This window comes from Crotalus tigris, unplaced genomic scaffold (genome assembly GCF_016545835.1).
Source record: "Crotalus tigris isolate CLP2741 ecotype Arizona unplaced genomic scaffold, ASM1654583v1 scf7180000019068.10715455, whole genome shotgun sequence".
NCBI classification, from domain to species: domain Eukaryota; kingdom Metazoa; phylum Chordata; class Lepidosauria; order Squamata; family Viperidae; genus Crotalus; species Crotalus tigris.
In genome coordinates, this window is record NW_024097358.1 from 7,575,074 (window position 1) to 7,597,923 (window position 22,850).

General features: G+C 41.4%; 1 protein-coding gene across 9 annotated transcripts in view; it reads right to left on the reverse strand.

Moving 5' to 3' along the window:
* ORMDL3 (ORMDL sphingolipid biosynthesis regulator 3) overlaps window positions 1-22,258 on the reverse strand; it is a 35,781-nt gene extending 13,523 nt beyond the window's left edge. Inside the window, exons 1-6 of one of the 9 annotated variants that reach the window (XM_039358790.1) lie at window positions 22,040-22,258; window positions 15,875-15,936; window positions 15,111-15,299; window positions 7,531-7,588; window positions 5,402-5,526; window positions 3,810-4,001 (exon numbers count right to left, since the gene is read on the reverse strand). In XM_039358790.1, coding sequence (XP_039214724.1) covers window positions 3,810-4,001; window positions 5,402-5,431 — 222 coding nt within the window. In that variant the 5' untranslated portion in view covers window positions 5,432-5,526; window positions 7,531-7,588; window positions 15,111-15,299; window positions 15,875-15,936; window positions 22,040-22,258. Of the gene's footprint in view, window positions 1-3,809; window positions 4,002-5,401; window positions 5,527-7,530; window positions 7,589-8,558; window positions 15,064-15,110; window positions 15,300-15,874; window positions 15,937-22,039 lie in introns of those variants that run through there. The other 8 variants (XM_039358789.1, XM_039358792.1, XM_039358791.1 and 5 more) reach the window with 8 other exon arrangements.
* Between the last annotated feature and the right edge of the window lie 592 nt (window positions 22,259-22,850).

Consider the following 22,850-nt stretch of genomic DNA (forward strand, 5'->3'; position numbering starts at 1 on the left):
GAAAAATCTGAAAACTCTGTTCTAGAACCTAAAAATCAGATGATTAACAAACTATATTGAACTTGTACTCATTATATTGTAAATATATATGTATTATATAGTGTGTATGTGTGTGTGTGTATACACAATACATTATATTGCCATATGCTAAACAAAATAAATTGAGCTGATATGGTAAGGTTTCTTCAACAATGTGTTATCAGGGTTTGCTGTTGTCAGTTTTGTTAATAACTAAGTACAAGTAGTCTTCGTTTAGTGGCTGCCTTGTTTAGCAGCCATTCATCATGATGAGAAAGTACCTTTATGATCAATCTTCATGTTTATGATCTTTGCAGGTTATAAACTAAAGAAAAATGGAGTAAGATCATAACACACTCAGTTTCAATTACTGACCACTTTGTTTAATTACGGAGTTGAGGGTCCCAATTAGGTCCCCATGAAACAAATTTCAAAAGCTGCAAGACTTTCACTATCTAACAAAATGAAATTCAATGATGAAACAAGTAAGGTTCTATATTTAGCCAAGAAAAACCAAATGCACAGGTATAGTATAGGGGATACCTTGCTCAATAGTAGCAACTGTGAGAGGGATCTCAGAGTTCTAGTGGACAATCACTTAGATATGAGCCAGCAGTGTGCTGCAGCTGCCAAAAAGGCCAACACAGTGCTAGGCTGCATTAACAGAGGGATAGAATCAAGATCACGTGAAGTATTAATACCACTTTACAATGTCTTGGTAAGGCCACACTTGGAATACTGCATCCAGTTTTGGTCACCACGCTATAAAAAAGATGCTGAGATTCTAGAAAGAGTACAGAGAACACTAACAAAGATGATTAGGGGAATGGAGGCTAAAACATATAAGGAATGGCTGCTGGAATTGGGTATGTCTAGTTTAATGAAGAGAATGACTAGGGGTGACATGATAGCAGTGTTCCAATATCTCAGGGGCTGCCACAAAGAAGAGGGAGCCAAGCTATTCTCCAAAGTGCCTGAGGGCAGGACAAGAAGCAATGGATGGAAACTAATCAAGGAGAGAAGCAACCTAGAACTAAGGAGAAATTTCCTTATAGTTAGAACAATTAATCAGTGGAACAAGCTGCATCCAGAGGTTGTGAATGCTTCAACACTGGAAGTTTTTAAGAAAAGACTGGACAACCATTTGGCTGAAATGGTATAGGCTTTCCTGCCTGGGCAGGAGATTGGACTAGAAGACCTCGAGGTCCCTTCCAACTCTATTATTGTTATTGTTACTTATAAATATACTTCAAAATTCATGTAATACATCCCCATTTTTTTTGTATTGCTTTCCAGGCAGAGATGGCAATATGTTTTGCCTTCTGTGTGCAGCAATCATATATGCTTGAGCAGGTGCAAATGTTCTGGCAATAAAGCTGCCCTTTGCTGAGTAGGAGATTTTGGTATAAATCTTTGGGTTGTAGGATAATAGATGGATTCACCCCTTGTAGCCAACTTTATATTTCAAGAGTACTTGAAATATATTTCAATACTGAATAAAACTACTGTAAATTATGTGACAACTTAGTGGGGAAACAGGGGAGCCTAAGTTAAGTTTTTCACCTTCAACAACAGCCAACTGGGGTGAAAGCCCAATTGGCAATAGATTCTTATATGATGGACTAGTAGGATTAGCCAGGTAGATGAACAGCTGAGAGTCAATTCCACAAAAGTAAAATAATACAAACTACAACCAGAGACTATTTCAATATTCTTGCCCCCAATACGGAGGGGAATGGAAGGATTTATATGCAAATGACCAACTGTCTGCAAGGAATATAAATCCTTCCATTCCTCATCATCTAATTAGTGCTGAAGAAGCTTCTTGGATGAGAAGCAAAATGTCTTCAAAGAAAAAACAAGAAAGTCCAGTTACCTCTTGAAAAAGCACCTTTGGGATAATCATGACCCTGGATGATTGAGAATCTCCACAGGGGTGAACCTATGTTATTAAAAACTAACTTTTTGAGTTGAGCATCATACTGTATGATTAAACCTGAAATCTGTTTGGAGCAAAGGAACTCTAGTCATTCTCAGTCATTATATTACTATAATGAAGTAATAACTCCAGGCAAGTAGCTGAGGCCAACAGTTGGAGTACTGATTGCTCTCTTTGGGTCAGGCTCACAGTATGTATGTCCATGAGGTTGGCCACCCAGTCTGCAGCTGAAGTAATTACTTGGCACTGCAGAAAAGATGAACTGAGGGGACATTACTCTGAGATACGAATCAGCTTAAATGACTGGCTTATGTGATCATATCACCAAAGAGGGGGAAAAGCCACTTCCCTGAAACTGGTCATCATTGTTATAGTTTTAATGTATTCTTTTCTATTACATTTCACCTTATGTTCTCCATGCAGTTCATTTGGATATGATGCTTGGTTTACTTATACTTATTTCCCCTATTCTTATAACAGAGATTTTTTTGGGTGTTGATTCTCCCTCCAACTCATATATATAGGTAATCCTTGCTTAATGATTGCACCATTTAGAGACATTCAAAGTTACAATACCACTGAAAAAACAATTTTATGATGGATTCTCACAAGATCATCATAATGTTTCCATGATTATGTAATCATTCCATCATTTCACAACTCACAGAGTTTACAACTCTCATAAGGTCCTGTGATTTGCACACTTCACAGATAAGCAGAGTCAACAGAGAAAAGAGCAGTAAACTGGCAAGTTGTGGTCACATAATGATTCGTTCAACAATCCAGAATGATTCATTTAACAACCGTGGTAGAAGTGAGCTCATAAGCCTGTCATAATCATGCTTAACAGCTACATCACTTAGTGATGGAATTGCCAATCCCACCTGTAATTGTTAAGCAAGGATTACCTGTAACATAAAATGTGCATAAATCCAGGAAGAGGGCTGGTAGTGTGAACATCTGTATATCAGTCAGATCTGATACACACCCATGGCTTAATATTTCACTGTAGGACAAATTAACATTCTACCAATCTAACTCTATTCATCTTTTCTACACTGGGCTTAGTGAATCTATCATCATGATTATAGTTCCCAAAACAGGGATAGGCAGCCATTAATTAATTCTTCTGAACCAACTCAACCAAGGGCAAGAGAGTATGGGGCTGCAAATCTCCAAGCTTCCTAATTCTCTTTTAAACCACTATTTTCTACTGTATCTAACCTGGGAAATGTGAATTAATCTTGATTATTCACCAACACATCAAACTTGATATTGCAAACTAATAAAATGTTTTTTTTCTCTGTAAAGGGAAATAATAGTTTAAGCTAAGCATGACAGAAAGCAGTGTGAATGCCACTCTGACACCTTACTGGGTTTTGACTTAATAAACAAAAACCTTTATATGTGAATATTCTGCTTCAAATATGCAGCTTATTCCACTGCTATCCTTGTCCCAGGTAATGTGATGGACCTTTTGACCAGATAATTACCCCCTGTCATCACATTATCCTAAATTAGTATTGCCACATAGAGAACATTGAATGATACCAAAGGCCCCAGATCAGCAACTGTTTAGCTGAGACGTATGGCTAGTTTTCAAGTTGACCCAGGAATCTATAGAGGATGATGAGATCTCCAAGGAAGTACTCAGATCCAGGAAATAGATTCCTGATAGATACCCATTGGCAGAAGGGCTCTGCAACAATTGCACCCGAATTTACTACAGCAACCATTGTTGTGGTTGCTCCCCAATTCCTTTGCTTAGAGAGCATAGAAAAGAACCAGTTTTGCTTCCTTCCACTGCCAGTTGCAGAAGCACTGTTTGTGAAGTCAAAGAGCACCTTCATACCATGTTGTGAATGAGGTTGGTTAGAGTCCAGACAACAGGGACACTGAAGAAAGGAATGCTGAGCAAAATCACATGCAGGAGACCAATTCCCAAGACATAGGAGAGCCAGATGCCGCGGCTGTTCATGACTCGGGTATTTGGGTTCACTTCGCTGTGAGCTGTGCCCACATTCATCTTTCTGGTGCAGCAGCCCTGGAACAGAGCACAGAGCAACAAAGGTTAGTCAAAGACAATATACAACTTCACCATGCCAAAGAATATTATAAATGTGCTTTCTTCCTTATCAGTTAGGGGTCTTCAAACTTGGCTCTTTTATGACTTGTAGACTTCAACTCCCAGAATTCCTCAGCCAGGCATGCTGGCTGAGGAATTCTGGGAATTGAAGTCCACAAGTCATAAAAGGGCCAAGTTTGAAGACCCCTGAGTTAGGGAATAGTTCTACTGTCAAACTCAAGATGCAGACTCACAGGTCTCACTGATGCCTGATATTTTTCAAGACAGACTTTGACAGCTGGGCATCTGAGCATCTCCATACCAAAGTGAAGAGAAAGGAAGTAGGCATGGAATTCAACACTTTCCCAGCCTTGTGTTGTTTAATTGCACTGGGTCTACAAATCCCATCACTCTCAGTTAGACATGGAATTGTGGTTCTACACTGAGAGGATACCATGCTTAGAAATACCTATTCTTTCATTAAAACAACAACAACCCTCGGGATCTTGATCCAAGGAAGAAACATAAACATTTGAATTCTGTATGTATTTCCCCTTTGGCTCTAGCATCAATTGTGGATCAGCTGTAAGCATCAGCATTTCTTCCCCTCCCCCATTCCAATCAAGAAATTATTTGAAACAGATGTCAAGCAGCTAGTTCTTTTGAAAAGTGTTTCAGTAGTTAATTTCCTTGCCTCAACCTGGCTCCAGATTTCAGGATCCAGTTCCTGGTGTCTATCTGGAAATATGAATTAGAATGCTTCTCCACCTACTGTATGGGCATCAGTCAGGATTAGAGGTAATGACCCTGATTGCAAATGCTAACATTACCATTTCATCATTATTGCTTGCAGAGGTCTTTTAAATGTAGGAGGGAACATGACAATGCAGTTGGAAAGCATTTTTATAGAAGAAAAACTCCTTTTTTTTCCAAATAGCCAAACAAATGCATAGAAGGCAAGTGAGGTGGCTTACAATTTATTTTCCTTTTTTTCTATGGTGGGAGTGAGGAATTTTAATGGCTTCAGGATTTGTAATTGTGCAATGGATAAGAAAATGATGGGGAAATATTTTTGTTCTCCTGTTACTCAGCTTGAGGAGAGCACTGGTTGCTTTATGACATTTTTTTGCAGAGAAAAACTCATTTTTTTCCCAAACAGCCAAACAAATGCATACATGGTGAACTAAAAACTTCAGGAGGAGGGGAAGGTGGCTAATAATTTATTTTATTTTTGTATGTGGTAGAAGTGAGAGATTTTTATGGCTCCAAAATGTGCAATTGTTCAGTGGATAAGAAAATGACGGAAAAACATTTTTGCTCTCCTGTTACTCAGCTGGAGGAGAGCACTGATTGCTTTATGGCAGGCATGTGAAACTCACGACATCATGTGATGTTGCATGACATATCATGACTTTTTCTTCATTGCCGGCAATCCGGTGGGTGCGGTTTCAATGTGATGCATCCGGAATAAAAAATGATTTTGCACATAGTTGCTGTAAAAGAGCTATTTGGATAGATGGTTATGAAAGGAACTTAACCTGACACACAAGCAATTTTAGAGTCAAGCACATCTATCACCCCACTGAGATTTAATTTTTGAGAGACAGTGATTGATGTGCTACATGTCACATATTTAACAGGTAAACAGCCTGCCATCATATCTGTCCATTACTAAAGCAAGAGACAGATGCTTAGGATATCAGGAGTTTAACCAAATATCTTTTTCATACAAAGCACATGCTATACTACTGGGCCTGGTCTATTTTGTACTATTCAAATCTTTGTCCTCTTTCTACAATAGCCCTATAAATGGAGATTAGCACTTATCTAAGTTAATATGCAATAAAACTGCAAGCTGTATTTTTTTCTTGGCATGTGCATTGCATACATTCGAGATTGTCCTAGTTCTTTTTTTTCAAAAACAGTTTCTATTTGTTTCTGGGACTAATGGGTTGCAATCAGATCTTATGTATCACATGGTCCATAGCTTTTAAATGCTCAACTTTAAATATAGGCTTAGTCCTGGTAGTTTCCAGGCATCTTTAGCTTTGCTTTCTCCTTTGTCCTAGGAATTTACTACAAGGAGAGGGTGGGGGCATTACAAGTGAAAATGCTTCCTTCTTCCACTGCTCTGGACCTTTTATCATGTTTGATTATTTAACAACAGTGAGATTTCAAATATAGAGCTTCATCTAGATGGTAACTTCATTATTTTAACTTTTTAAAATCAATCTAATTCTTTAGGCCTATTTCCAGTTCAGGCTGGCCTAGTGATTTTTCCCTCCATTTTTATCCAGCTCAAAAATTAGTAGTTGATAACGATATGTATGGATTTTTGACTGTGAGAAGAATTTTTGTTGCTATACTAACTGTGAAAAGACAGGAACAGGGTTCCAGAAGCATAGATTTTCCAAAGGACAAAAGGTCCAGAAATATGTAGAGTCAATTCTCTCTTTCTCTAATTTGAATTATGACTAAATAAGCATGTATTTATCCAGAGGAACTCCCTTCTATCACTTTAGGACAGGGGTGTCAAACTGCCGGCCCACAGGCTGGATGCGTCATGGCGAAACCACGCCCATCCCATTGCCAGCAATGGAAAAAAAGTCACGACATGTCACATGACATTGTGAGTTTGACACCTCTGCATTAGGAGATATTGCCATGGTAGATTTCTATATTTTGGTAAAATGTATAAAGTTTTGAAACTTCAGGGATGTTTGAGTTATTTGTTTAAAGGACTCAGAGAAGAAAAGGGCAAGCTATAGAAATTAAACTTTCCATGAAAGAGTGTTATGAAATCTTGAAATGTGTACATGTGGAATTTCATTTTACTGATGACTGCAACACTGTACTGTATAAACACACAGGTCAATTTTATTGTATAAATACACAGATCAATGCAAAGAAGAAAAATGTAAAGTGTACATTTCCAGGGCCACCTGGTAACTTGGTTTCCATTTTCCGCAGAGTGCAAAATCCAGGTTACTAATTTCTTCTGGATATAGGTAGTCCTTGACTTACGACTACAGTTGGAACCAGAATTGTTGCTAAGCAAGGTGGTTAAGTGACCAATTTATGACTTTTTTTCTATGATTGTTAAGCAAACCACTGCAATTGTTAAATGAAACATGGTTTTTTAAAAAGTCCTTCTCCCATTGATTTTGCTTGTTGGAAGTCCCTGGGGACGTCACAATAGTGATCACATGACCCTGGGACATCACAACCATCTTAAATACAGGCCAGTTGCCAAGCACCCAAATTTTGATCATATGACTGTGGGGATGCCACCATGGTTGTAAATTATAAGTCATTTTTTTCAGTGCCACTAAACAAATTAAATATTAAACAAATGTTGTAAGTTGAGGCCTACCTATATAAAGAGAGACATATTTGGATTGAATTCTTGTTAAGGTTTTATAGCTTGGTTCCACAATCCCAATTGACCCAGGTTTTCTATAAATTATTTAAGTAATCCATAAATTCACAAACTTTCATCTTTGCTTACCTCTCTGGCAGGACAGGACAGATATATTAGGAAAGAATTAGATGTGACAGCAGAAATTCTGTTTAAACAGAAAAAAAGTAAGGAAGGGAGCAAAGTGATTTCTAAGAGAAACAGAGCACGTATTGTGAAAATTAAAAAAAAATCTTCTACCTACATAGTTTTTCTCCTCAGCTATGCTTAGATAACAAAAATGACATCTGTTAGACAAAATATTTCAAATAATATTCAGCATTCCTTATCCACAGGTCTATTCTGCTATTTAAATTGGACTTCTCTCCATCTTTATATTTAATGAGGTAACGAGTAATTATTTTAAATCCATTTCACCCAAATGACACCATGCTCCATCTGACGATTGTATAAACTCCTCACTGGCTAACTCAAAAGGGCAATCACTTATTAGTTACATAATTCATTCCTGTAAAGAAAGCAGAAGAGGTGCTTGCATCATTGCTTTAGTAATCAAAATAAGGTATGTGCCAAGGGTACTATGAAGCTTTTTTCTTCAAAGGGAAGAACATTTCTTCTTTATCTTACAGATGAAAACATCCTGTCATGGCCTTGATTCAGATCCAAAGTTTAGCATTCCCTTCAACTTAGTGTCCTTGATAAATTCTGGATATCCACTCCCAATTAACTATGCTAGCAAGAAATGATGGGATCTGGCATCAGTCACTTATGGGAGATAACATATTTGGGATAACTAACTTAGCATGATCAGACAAGTGATAAACCTGGACACGGATCCTTTCCTTCTTCCTCTTCTGGAATGTCTACATAAGGTCAACTATGGTTTAATACAAGGGTGAGAATATGTAGTCCTCTAGAATTTGAGCTAACTCTGTTTTCACTAGAATCACAATAATCAGGATTGACAAGGAGTTGAAGTCCAATAACATCTAAAAAGCCACAAGTGTTTCCCATTCTAAGATTGCCTGCAATATGATGTTCATAAATTATATGGTCCTACCTGATCTCACATTCTTTCTAGTTAAAATAAGAAATAGGGAGAAGGAGCATTTGCTTACCTGGATGTCTCTTCTCAGCATGATGATGAAGAATCCACCAATGAGTTATTTCAGTCCTCCTGCCCAATCAGACTAAGTTGTCAGAGTTGTCATGCCTATCCTTGCCTGGGATCTCCCAGTTTCATCGACGGCAGAGCCAATGACAACAATTCGACATGATGACTCTCCAAGAAGTACAAGGTAAAACAACACCCTGACACTGACCTAACTGATCTCTATAGGGGCGGGCGTGGATTCTTCATCATCATGCTGAGAAGAGGCGTTCAGGTAAGCCAACACTCCTTCTCCAGCATGATGACTGAAGAATCCACCAATGGGATTTACCAAAGCCCCCACAGTCTCTACGGGAGGGAGTCAGTTGGGGTCTGTGTCTCTAGTCCTGTCACTACCTGTTGTAGTATTCGTCTACCGAAAGAGGCCTCAGCTGAGGCGAACTTGTCTAACTGGTAATGTCTAATGAAGGGGGAAGGCGAGGACCATGTCGCTGCCCTGCAAATATCCTCTATGGATGCCTATATTGCCCACGCTGCAGATGTAGCAGCGCTACGGATGGAGTGTGCCATCACATGACTAGGAACTGGCAGGGAAAGCGACACATACGCTCCTGCTATGCACGCCCTGATCCATCTGCCTATGGTAGAGACGAATACCTTCTGTCCCATGGAAGAGGGTTGAAATGATACAAACAGGGCTTCTGATTTACGAAATGCCACCGTGCGCTTGATGTAACAGCGCAGGGCTCTACGTACATCCAATGTGTGCCACTGGCGCTCCAGGTCATGTGACGGACGGGGACAAAAATTTGGGAGGATAACCTCCTGTGCTCTGTGAAACACCATGTTAATCTTAGGGATAAAGGAAGGATCTAACCTAAGCACCACCCTATCCTCGTGAAACATGCACAGGTCCTTCCTGATAGATAAAGTGGCCAGCTCCGATATACGCTTGGCGGAGATGATGGCAATCAGGAAGGAAACCTTGAGTGACAAGTATCTCAAGGAACAGGTTCTAATGGGTTCAAAGGGTGAGGCGGTTAGGGCCTGTAGCTCCCAGGAGGGATACCTATGGACCACAGGTGGTCTGCTATTTGTGACTCCTTTGAGGAAGGAGCGGAGCATGGGATGCTGAGAGAAGGGTTGAGAACTGTCCCAGGACAGTACCGTGGAAAGGGTCGCTACCTGCCTCCGAATGGTGTTGGATGACAAGCCCTTATTAACACCCTCCAGTAAATATTCTAAGACCCTTGGGATGGTCACAGTTGAGAGACTCAGGTTGTTCCTGTCACACCAGTGACAGAAATTCCACCAAATGTGATCGTAGATGCGGTTAGTCGCTGGTCTCTTGGCCGCCTGAGTCATGTCAATCACACCTGACAAATATGACTGCTGAGTCAGGGTGCGGCGTTCAAATGCCAGGCGGCCAATTGGAGCCATTGGGGGTCTGGATGTTGCAGGGACCCCTGCATTAACCGTATTCGACTGTTGGGAATCTGCCACAGATAAGTTGCGGAGAGGCTCACTAGGTCCACAAACCATGGCCATCTGGGCCAGTGGGGTGCAATGAATATTAACTCTGCCTGTTCCTCCAAGACCTTCCTGATAGTTGCTGGGATCAGAGGAAGAGGAGGGAAAGCATACAATAGGCCTTGCGGCCATGGACTGTGTAGTGCGTCTGTCCCCTCCGCCCCGAGAGGGGAAACGTGAAAAGAACCTAGGAAGCTGGGTGTTCTCCGGTGAGGCAAAGAGGTCCACAATCAGATGGCCCAACCTGTCTGTGATCTCCTTGAAGAGATCCGGGTGTAAGCGCCACTCCAAATGGTCCATAACTGACCTGCTGAGAAAGTCTGTCTGCCGGTTCGCCTCTCCCGAGATATGCTCGGCCCTGATGGAAAGCAGGTTCTTCTCTGCCCAGGAACCCAACGTCTGAGCCTCCAACATGAGGGACGTGGAACGGGTGCCCCCTTGCCGGTTCACGTAGGCCTTTGCAGCTACATTGTCAGTGAGGACAAGCACATGTTTTCCGCCAATCACCTTGTGGAAGTGTTTGAGAGCCAGATGAATCGCCCTGAGCTCCAACCAGTTTATGTTGTGCCTCAGGTCCGAACGTGACCACTGGCCCTGAGCCATCTGGGTTTGGAGATGTGCAACTCAGCCAAACAGACTTGCGTCCGTGGTCATAAGAATGTAGTGAGGCTCCTTGAAGAGAGTCTCCTCGAGCATGGCTGAGGATGTCCACCAATTGAGAGAGCGTAGCACCTGACTGGAGACCTGTACCAACCAGTTGGAAGAGCTGATATGTAGTCTCTAGTACGGGAGCATGAACCATTGGAGGGTCCGAGCATGAAGTCTGGCCCAAGGTACTATCGCTATGCAAGATATGAATTTCCCTAGTAGCTGGGAAAGCATAGCCAGCGTCACTACCCTGTCCCTGCGGACTCTGATGACCAGGTCTCGAATGCTTTTCTGATGGTCCTCTGACAGAAACATGTGACAAGAGTCCGTGTCTCAAGAGTCCGTGTCTCTTACCACACCCAGGTATAAGAGGCGGGTTGAGGGACAGTCTGGCTCTTTTTGAAATTTATGGAGAACCCGTGGTCCTGAAGAGTCCTGATCGTGAGGGCCAGATCCGACTGGGCGGTCGTGACAGAGGTTGATTGTATCAGGATGTCGTCCAGGTAGCACTGGACATGTACCGGGGCCAATCTTAAGTATGCTGCCAGAACCGCCAGGATCTTGGTGAAGACCCTGGGAGCAGAGGAGAGACCGAATGGTAGGGCTCTGTATTGGAAGTGGCGGTTGAGATGACAGAACCGCAGGAATTGGCGATGATGGGATGTGCAGATATGCCTCTGTGAAATCGACTGAGGTCATGAAATCCCCTCGCCTGATGCCACCCAAGATGGAATGGAGCGTCTGCATCTTGAGCTTCCAATACTGGAAATGGAGGTTCAGGGCCTTGAGGTCCAGGATTGCCCTCCATCCCCCTGAAGACTTTGGGACTACGAATAAGATGGAGTAGAACCCTTGTCCTACCTGGTCCGCTGGGACCTCCTCTATGACCTTGATGCTTAGTAGATGCCAAATTGCGTTTGCCATGAGACCCCTTTTTGTTGAGTTTCTCAGGGCTGGACAAGAGATAAAGTGGTTTATGGGTATGTATTTGAACTCCAGGGACAGACCTTCTCTTATGGTGCGCAGAACCCAGGAGTCTGTGGTTGTGTTTTCCCATTGGCAGATAAAAAGGGTAAATCTGTCGCCAATGGGAGGGGTCCCTCCTGAGTCACCTGGAGCGACGGAAGGGACAACCCCCTCTGCCTTGAAAGAAAGATTTGTTCTGGGTCTGGTGTCGGGACCTGTCCCAGTAATTCGTCCTGTCGATTGGACGGTCTGCCCTAGGAACAGGGGAACAGTATGCTTGTTGCTATGGTCCGTAAGGACTGGTGGCGGCATAGGGAAGGAAACGCCTGTTTGCTCTTCTAGACAAATGAGAAATAACCTTCTGCGTTTGTTTATTGTCCACTAGGAATGGTGCTAATGCCTCCCCAAATAAACTACCTCCCTTGAATGGAGCCGTGGCCATGCGCCATTTGTGTTTGTTCTCGGCCCCCCAATTTTTGAGCCAAAGCAGCCTCCAAACGACTACACTGGAAGCCATTGCTCGGGCCGAGTGCTTGGCAGCGTATAAGGACACATCCGCCATATACTCCGAGGTCACTATGAATTGGTCAGGTCCTGGTGGACTCTGACCTCCTCCAGGGGAATCCTCTCCTGAAGTTGTCTAAGCCAAGTGAGGGAAATCCTAGCAAAAAAAGAAGTGGCTGTAGCCGTCTTCGCAGCCCACGCAGATGCTTGATGAGCTTTGCGAAATGCTATCTCAGATTTCTTATCCTCTGCCTTAAAGGCATCAGATACATCTGCTGGAAGACTGGAGGCCGAGAATAGTGGAGCTATGGATTCATCCACTTTGGGTACCTCCAATAGGTCAGTCAAGTTTTGAGCCATGTCTACTATCTTACATTCAGCTCCCCCTGGGATGGTTGTGCGGCCGGGGATTCCCATTGTCCCTGAATATTCTTCAGGAATAAAGGGGGGCAGGGAATTTGTTGATGCCGAATTACCGGTTTGGAGAACAGGGGATTCATATCCTGGCCAGTGGAAGTTTCCGGAGTGGGGGCCGGGTCAGAAGTGATCTTACCTGCTGCACATGCCCTGAGAAGTAAGGAGGGAAAGAGCGAAGCAATGAAGAGCTCTGCCATGGGCTGGGAGTCTTGTGGAGGCTCCTCGCAGTCCGACCACTGGTCTGCAGTCCCGTCATAGTCTGAAGCGCTGGAAGAGTCAGATTCAGGATAATGGGATGGAGAAGCTGGCCCGGTGTAGTCCATCAGTGCAGGTCGTGATGAGGTGGTAGGCACCAATGGGGATTTTTGGTGATCCGAGGAGGTCATGGCTTGAATAACTGCCTGTGAAATCAATGACTGCAGTTGGTCGGTAAAGGAAGGTCCCTGTGGGAGATGAAGTCCCAGTGCAGTCGGTGTGAAGGTTGCTGTGCATGCCATGGAGGGGTCTGATAGCTTGAGATCCTCTCCAAAGAGGGGTGTGCCTCCCTGACCAATGGTCTGTGTTGAGACCTGCTGAAGCTCCCACTCAGGCGACCAAGCTCTGGTGAAGTGAGCAATTGTTGGACCATCTCAGGAGCTGCAATCGGAGGAAGTGGTGATTTGTGCCCCTCCCCCTCAGACAAGCGTTGGGCCTGAGAGAATTGCTTCTCTAGGGCTCGGTGCATGCGATTGGCCTGTCTGTTGCTAGCCTTGCTTGACCTCTTGCCATATTTGGCTTTGGCCTTACCCTTAGCCTCCTCTAGGCCGGGAGCTGTGAGACTGGGTTGCTTGTCTGCATCCGAAGCCTGTGGCTCAGTGATGTTTGCCATGGTTGATCGAGAAGCATTCCAGATGCGGCTCTGGAACTAACTCGCTCTGCAAGAGATGTCAGTTACCCCCCCGTGGAGAGACTGACTGCAGTGGATCAGCGTGGTCCGGCCCACTGGCCGAGCTGGACACACGTTGGGCGCAGCAAGGCGCTCACCACCAAGGCAAAGGGCAAAGTTAATGTGTCCGTGTGAATAGCTTTGCAGCCAATTGGTGACGAAATCTCACATGTCTCACAATAGTGGCAATGGTCAGGTCCTGATAAGCAACCACTAGATGCAGAGTGGCAGAAGCTGAGGTGAAGGAGTGCTAAGCGACCAAGGCCTGAAGAGCTTGTTGCCAACAGATCGCAGTAAAGGGATCCTCAACTCGTTGTGAGTTCAAGTTGTTGTTGTAATTGGTGAAATTAAGGTACAGTAGCTGTGCTCCAATGGGCGAGCTCGCTAATGTGGAATGTCAGAGGCCTATCAGTGGGGTTGCAGGCCTGCAAGATCACTCAAAATGGCGCCCGTAACTGTGAGGCAGCAAAACCTATGTAGAATATTCCCAAAGGAATACTTGCTGCGTCACAAAATGGCAGCCGTTCTTGTTTTTTGTAAGGGGAGGGGGGAGAATGGGAGGGGGGTTGAAACGACCGTATACCTAGCCTGCGATCGTGTAGTAAGACGCTCAAGGAATTCTTGCCCCAAGCACAATTGAAGTGGAAGGAAAGAAGGAAAAATGGCTCTCTCCGGATCGCGCCTAAAAGCTGATAGGCGCAATGGCCATATCGGTGTATTCCGGCAGAGTCGGAGATTCCTTAGTCAAAGGGCTGCTGTTAAGAGGCAAGGCTCTACTAGGCCTCTTCTCCTTGTATTGCTTGTAATGTCAATAATTTAGGCCAGTCCACTCGCCTGAAGTAAAAACCTTTGGAAGGGGGCTGACAGCCTAGTGGCTTCAAAATGGCGGCCGTGAAAATGAAACGGCTTCGGAAAGGGCTGGAGGTGTTTTGGGGACAACAAAAACCCCTGAAAACAGGTTGGGAAGAAGGGCTCAGCTGATTGCTGAGCAGGAGAATCTCCTCCCCCCCCCCCAGGAAATTGTTCAAATGAAGAATGGGGAAGGGAAGTTTTTTCCCCGTTAAGGGAATGGGATAGAGTTCCCTGCAAGGGAGATGATCAGAGACTAGAAGTCTCCAATCCTCCAGTGAAAAGATCCACCAATGGGTAAAATGAATAGTTTCTAAAAGTCTAACCTGCCTGAAGAGTAAGCTTTGAGACTCAAAGTTATCACGTCCTCATGGGAGAAAGACTAAGATGAAATTGGGAGGTCCCAGGCAAGGATGGGCGTGACAACTCTGACAACTTAGTCTGATTGGGCAGGAGGACTGAAATAACCCATTGGTGGATTCTTCAGTCATCGTGCTGGAGAATAAAAAGGATATAAGACAATGCATGATCTTACAAATAACTTTTTTAAAAATATGATTTATATGATTGCCCATGTCACATAGATGACTCTGAGTGGTGTGCAAATATTAATAAAATGAAAATCACAGTATACAACGCCCATTGTACAACCCCCCCCCAATATAAAACAATGATTCCCCTCAAATGTTAGAGCTCATCTAACATCTTGACCCAAAATACCTGTGGAAATAGGCAGGTCTTCAGTACCTCGTGAAAAGCTAATAGGGTTGGGGCCACCCAAATTTCCAGGAGGATGTTATTCCATAGGGCAGGTACCACCATTGAGAAGACACAACTCTGGGTTCCAACAAGATTATATCATTTGATAGAAGAGACCCAGAGCATGCCCTCTCTGCTGTTTCTGGAGGGCTGAATAGAAACAATGGGAGAAAAGCATTCCCACAATTAGCTCGGTCCTATGCCACTGAGGGCTACAAATGATAGCCAGAACCTTGAATCACACCTGGAAACCTACTAGGAGCCAGTACAATTTATAGAATAGTTGTGTTACCTGGGCATGAGAAACATCAAAAATTATATGAGCTACTACATTCTTGGAAATTAGCAAAATCTTCTGGCTACTCACTTTCACCTTCAAAGATTGGGAGCGTCCATTTGGGAACACGGCTAGTTTTATATAAAATAGGAGGGCTTATAAATATTCTAATATGAGATTGTGGAATATGATTGCCAGTCAGTGAACGGCAAATGCCCCAGTCTTTTTTTGGCAGGTCAAAATGGAATTTTGAAAGACAAGACACACAATAATCAAACATGATGTGACCCAGAAACATATCATCTTCACCTGTTGCAGATATTTCCAAGAATGTTGGGGATATTATTGGTTGTCCAGATGAGTACTATGCTAAAAGAAGTAAATAAGGGTCAAGCCATCCCCTTTATTATTTCTAAATGATAATGAACCTATTTTAAAAGACACTTACCGAGTCAATAGGCACACGTACACATAGCTATTGATTCATGTGACCTTTTCCATCCAGAGCACCTTGGGGAAATATAAGAAGTTTGAAAAGAAGATGAGTTAATTGGGCAATATAATTTAAGCATATATCTACATCAATTCAGTTTACAGAACTGCAACAATGAAAACAGTTGGGCCAAATAACTTTTAGAGAGGAGGCACAGCATTAAAGCTTATTTCATTCAAATCTTTCAAATGCCTTCCCACTTAGGAGACATAATGATATTCTATTAGCCAAACATCAACGGCCACTGGGAAAAATTCAGTGCACATCATGTTTGAAATGCCAAAATGCTGCTCTTTTGTTTTACAACTTTTCCCTTTGGCTTCAATGGGAATGAATGTTGGGAGATGAGAAGTTGTGTCCATCTTTTTAAAAAAATTAAAAAAAAAAAGATGGTAGTTAGTCCCAGGTAATCATATCTAATGAATGGAAAAGAACATTGGAGATTATTACTATTATTAGGCTGTGGTAAAAGTATTTATTAACTGGCTTCCTTTAATACAAATAATTGAAGTTGAAAATTACTTTTCAAAACACGTGGAGAAATAATAAGATACCGTAACATCATTGTCTATGGAAATATTGTTATCAAGATTTTCAAAGCAGATGGGGAAATAATGTGAGGATACAGTAGCATCATTGCCTGTGGAGAACATGTATTATCAGGGTTTGCTGGAGAAAAGATGGAGATTGACTCCTAATGACTACCTGTGCAGATGTTTGTGCTAAGTTGTTTATCACGTCTTTCTTTTGGGATTTCATTCAACCTTTTTGTTTAGCCCTCAAGAGGCGGTGTTCCTTCTATTAAGACTTTAGTGTAACTAATTAGAAATGATAATGGGGAGAAAAGATGTATTCGTGGGAGAAACAATATATCACATAATTTCTTTAAGGTGATTGTACCTTTACACCACTTTCCCCATACCTTTTTTTTTTTTTTTTTTGGCTTCTGGTATGCTATGGTCTGGCTTCAGCAAGCAGATGTGGAAAGGGGAAATTTTGCTAAATTAATAGTTCATCTGAGGGTCCTTGGTACTGTCTGAGCTTGGTTGTTTTCTTGCAGACATTTCATTACACAAACTAGGTATCATCATCAGTGCTTATAATTAATAGTTCTTCTTTTAGGAAAGAAGAATGACAGATGATATGACAATATATATACAATATCTATTCCCCAATAATGTAATGTACTGGATAACTGACATGTTCTCTTCCCCCTCCCACACCCATCACCACATTACTCTGGAGAAGGGCTGGCAATTTTTCAGAAATTAATCTTCTGGACTGGAAGCAAACTATCCCTGGAGTGTCCAAATCAGTATATTCTTTTGCTCTTTCAAATCTGCATACATTATAAATTCATGCCTTAGAAGGGGAATGTTGCCCAATACTCATAGATTTTAAGTACTTTAATGTTAGTTTATGGTTCTTTTTAAAAAAATTTTTTTTGCCAGTTTTAGATTATTTTAAAATCAGTTTTGTTAAATAAGTGCTGTATTTGCAGCTGCATCAAATGATAGGATGAGAACTACACCAATTATAGTACTTAACTGTTCTTGAAGTTACTTGGCTTATTTTCAGTGACTAGAAGCTAGAGGAGGCTGGAAACCTAAACTAAATGGTGAAAAATAATTCTTTCTGCTCTTAAGTAGTATTTATACACTCTTATTTTCTTCATGCAAGAGAATTGTTAAAGAGATCCAATGAGAAATGCAAGATTATGGAATCTGGTATATCCTGTGTCTGTTCAAAGTTTTAAAAATGTTGGTCTAAACCAGGGTTTCTCAACCTTGGCCATTTTAAGATATGTGGACTTCAACTCCCAGAATTCCCTAGCCAGCGATGTCCACACATATTAAAATGGCCAAGGTTGAGAAACACTGGTCTAAACTTTCACCAAGAATTTACCCCTTTTCAGCATTGCAAGAAAAGCTGGAGGAGTGAAGAAATATCCATTTCAGATTTCATGGAACAGGGAGTTAGAAGCAGACTATTTTCAGAGGGAAGCAACATCCTCAGGGAGATTGTATTGTGTAATGCTGGATATGTTCATATTTAACTTGGAAACAAAAATAGAATCAACATCCCAGAACATTTCAACAGCATATATGCCATTTGTTGAAGTCTATGTAGCAAGGGATAAATGAAATAACACTAAAGGGCTCTAAAACCTTAGGACATACTGTAAATCTATATTGGGGAGTAAATCTGCCAAAAAAAAAAAAAAAGTCCTGATCCTATCTATTTAAATTTTGTTTGGAGATTTTCCACTAAGAGAATATTGATAATGCAAATCTTGTTTCATTGTGTCCCCAAATAATAAAACTATGTATAGTCATTGAAAAGAAACATTTAAAGGAGCAAGAGATAATCCTAAGAAACATATTGTATTTCATCCTCTTATATAACTTAAGCTTTCCTGTATTCTTTTATCTTATTCTGATATAGCAAACTACAGCCCTTTTTCTCATTCCTGGTCTATCCTAAAAGGAGCTCCCTCCCTCCATAAAGCGATCGGGAATTGAGATTATATCCAGAGTGATCCCTTCCTCAGTTTGTTTCTGAAATTATCAAGTCATCTTGCTAATAGAACAGAGCAGGTGAACTTTATAATATAAGTGCAAGTCACAGATTAAAAGGCCTTTTAACATTCTGTTTAGCTGGTCTCCTTGCATTCATATTAAATATTTTGGCCAAATATTTTGGCCCTGCCTGCATTTGTTAAATTGCACAACCTGAGTTTCAAGTAAGTGCCACAAAAGTCAAGAATATCCAGACTGAATATTCAAACGCTTACTTTAGCCAGAAACTGAAACTTTTGATTCTTGACATTCTTCTTTATTTGTTGAGCAAATGCTTCTAAGACCTCTCCACTTTACCTGCCCCCCCCAAACCCCTCTGCACACTCTGATTTTTGATTGTTTGAAGGACCAGTTCAGCTGCCTTAGCTGGAATGGAATATTTTGTCATGATTTAATGCAGTTGCTTTAAATGCAATTTTAATTAGAGAGCCTTCCTCAATATAAGTTCAGACAAAGCCAAAAGGTCATTCTTTAGTTAACACCTCAAGTTAACAAAGCTTGGCAGCAATGACAAATTTTCAGGAAGGAAATTCCATGATCAGGCATCTAAACTGGGAGCATCTTTCTCTTGGATTGCTATGGAGCAAATGTCTGGTAAACTGACTACCGTGCTTTCAAAAGAGTATCCTCAAGCAAGATGAATTTTGGATAGATATGTAAGGGATATCCAGGACCCATACTGGCAGGGCTTTTCTATATCACTTGTAAGGAGAGAGACTTGGAAAAAATGCCAAATGCTGGGAATAAAATCAGGCTAAGTTTCTGGCTATGTTTTTGTGTCCCAAAATCAAAATGAATGACTATCCTAGTCATCAAGTGAAACTAGGTTATCCAAAAGACAAGCACTAGAATGATCAACTAGCCTGTGTTATACCAGTAATAATAATAATTAGGTACTGACAAAACCAAACCAACTTGACCTGCAAAAATGGATGATGGTCATCTTATTCATTTCAGGGCTGCCCATTCAATTTATACATTCTGACCAAACCACAAAAGGTGATGCTGTTGTTGTAGGCCATGTTTCAGGCAATAAATTATCACTTTTGGCTGCACATGGGGATTTTGAAATGGTTTCCCACACTAAAAAACACCCCCCCCCCTTTGCAAGGAACTATCTAGCATAGCACACTGGAAGAAAAGGTCTAACAGTCTAACTGGTTAATCTCGACAGTTTTATTTTCTATTCTTTCTCAGCAGAGACTATTAAGAAGGTAATCCCACACTTGCAGTCTGATGCAATAATTTTCTACTATTTCTAAATTCCTACCACCTTATTCCTTTGGGGTGAGGTCCAATAAAGAAATAATACTTCAGAATAATGGTGATGGTACTGAGTGAGGGTGTGTGTGTCCTGCTCCAATTCACTCATCATATCTATTTGCAGGATGTTTTGAAAACTCTCTTAAGAGGTTCCTGATTAGGCGTTGTTCTTACAGCAGGGTGAGAACTATTATGACCAATCACTTTTTCTTTTTTTTAAACTCCAGCATATAGTTCCCAAAATAGCCTTTCTACCATATTTAGCCAATTTTTATTCTGCTTTGCTTTAAATAAAAATTCAACTAAGCAGACGTTAGTTTGCAATGAAGCTTCCCTGTAGTTCTTTAGCTTTTTTTTTTTTTTTTTTTAAAATGTTAACGTGTTTGAATTAAAGATCAGGCATATAAATTGCTAGAGGTAAACCTTCATTTTTACCTCCCATATTATGTTGTAGATTGATTCTATCTTGTTTTGAATACTCTTTTTACTCCTCCCAAACTTTATCTTAATGTCTTCAGTGCCAAATTAAAGATCAATAGAAAAGAAAATATGTAGCTCAGGATTGAACTGAGGAGTCCTTAGTGTTCGGTGAGCTTGTTTGTTTGCAGATGTTTCATTACACAATTAAGTAACATCATCAGTGCACTATCAGAGCACTGATGTTACCTAGCTAGGTAATGAAACAGCTGCAAACAAACAAGCTCAGTGTGCTTTTAAGGAGTCTACAGATTAAGATTCAGCTATTTGAATCTTAATCTATTGATCTATATTCATCCTTGGAGACAGAAATTTATTACCTGTTATTGGGGTGGGGGAGGGAGGGAGAATACCAACTGCCTGCTTTGAAGTATTTTATCTAACAGTAATGAGAAAGCATAGCAAATCATGAATTAAGGGAGGTTAAAGTCTGGTTTCGGTCTTTTCAGATCCTTTAGTTTAGTTCAATATATGTGAAGCCAAATGTTAAAAGCAATCTCCTCTAAATTAAGATCAACTTCTTGTGACTTCACTTAAACATTTAGTTTTCTCAGCAAAAATATGATTTACTTTAGGTTTACTATTCCCTTTTGTTGGGAAATTTACTGACTTCCCAGTGTAAACCACAGACCTGGTATTTCTGGTTGGTCTCCCATCCAAGTCTAATCAAGTTTGCTCTTATCTAATTTTTTGGGTCAACCTGAAATTGACTAGATTCAACAGCTTAGCAGGGCAAGTCAGGCAGGCAAATATAATAGAGTGGGGTTATTGGAGCTAGAAACTTTAGCACACCCATTAGTATTTGGAAAAGGCAATCAAAGGGCATGAGCATCGCTAGCAATACAAATGTTAAGACTTTTGACTTTATGATGGTTAATGGGGGTGGGGGTCCAAATATGATAAAATTATTCCAAAATATTACAACCCAATGTGCTGTATTGGGAAATATCTTACTCATTCTTTTGAGATTTTTCTTGCTTGAAAATCTTACCCTGTTAATTCTGATGCCAGAAATTTGGTGTACCAAAGAAGTCTGTAATATACTCAGTTCTATATTCCATGTTGTTGCATACTTTCCCCTCTAACCATCTTTTGTACAAAAAACCCCTCTAGAATACATTTGGTGGGCTATCTTTTGACAGTTGTAACTAAATAATGTAACTTTGTTTTATTTCTAGCACTTGTAGAGATTCTTCTTCTATCTTAATCCATCATGTTTTTTGAGACTTGTCAGTTCAGTCTTAAACTACAATCTTCATCAGTCTATATTTGGCCCTTCTCCAGGCATACGCAGACTAAAACTCAGAGCCAAAATATAATACTGGAATTTTAAGCATACATAATTCCCAGAATCTAACTTTAGTGCAGTGTTCTGACACAGAAAAAAATGTGCATGTATGTATGTACCTAGCATATTGTTTCACATTGGCTTTATTACAAACTTTACTCCCTTAATTGAGGCTCTGAAAACCTCAATTAACTTAACTTTTATTTTTATTGCTAACATTTCAAATTCTACTGTCCTCCTTCCTTATCCAACCCACCAGATCTCCGTCCTTCAAGCCCGTTTACTCACTCTCCTCCGAAAAAAACCCATAGTTGTCCTGTACTGTCTTTCCCAGTACAAATAGGAATGTTTTTGTCCCATTTGCTTTGCACACTCTCTTCCACCGTTATGGGTCTACTCATTTACTCCTGGGACACAAATTTTAAATTTCGCTTTCTTGTCCGCTTCCCCGTTCCTAATTTTGTTTACTATTACTCAACCCCTTCCCCCTCCCCGCGTTGTGCTTTTGCCTACTTTTTGCTGGAAGCAGGAGGGTCCAGTTCTCCGCTCCCTTCCCTTCCTTACTATCCAATGCACACGGCAGGCACGCAGGCAGGCCTCCTCGCTTCCCTCTGATCTAGGTCTCCTGGAAGAGCAGAAATGTCCTTCCGAAGCAAAGAGAGAGACCCTCGCAGCTCAATCACCGCTTTTTAAGAGCTGACAACAGAGCAAGGAGCTTTCCCAGTACCTCCTCTTCAGTGCATCATCACCAGTAGACGGCGAAGCATGTTGGGAAATGTAGTTTGCAAAAGAGCAAGTGAAAGTCGCTCTTATCAAGCGTGTTCTGCTCTGCCAAGACGAATTGCAGAGAGCGAAATCTGATGGCTTCTGCCTAGATAATTTCTCTTACAGGATGGTAGTTCAATGCTGAGTTAATAACAGACTTTGTTCCTGACGTGTTATTTTTTGTTGATGCAGAGGGATTTTGAAATCACAACTCCAATATTATGACAATTTACAAAATAAGTAAAACTCAGTTCTCTGCCTAATTCAGTGGTGGGATTCAAATATGTGAACAACCGGTTCTCTGTGTGAATGCTGTTTCCAGAAGTCCATTCAGGGCCTGGGAAACAAAAAATTAGTTACCATCAACTGGTTGTGGGCTTGTGAACTGCCATACCCTCACCTCACGGCCAACTTTCGTCCTGCCTGGAGACCCTAATGGGTCCAAGCCGCCCTGGAGAGGCAGCGAAGAAAGAAGGGTGCCCTGGTGACTCTGGAATGATGATGGTCTTTCCGTTCATTTTGGGGAAAGCCTTCTAACTCGACAGGAGAAAGGCTGTAT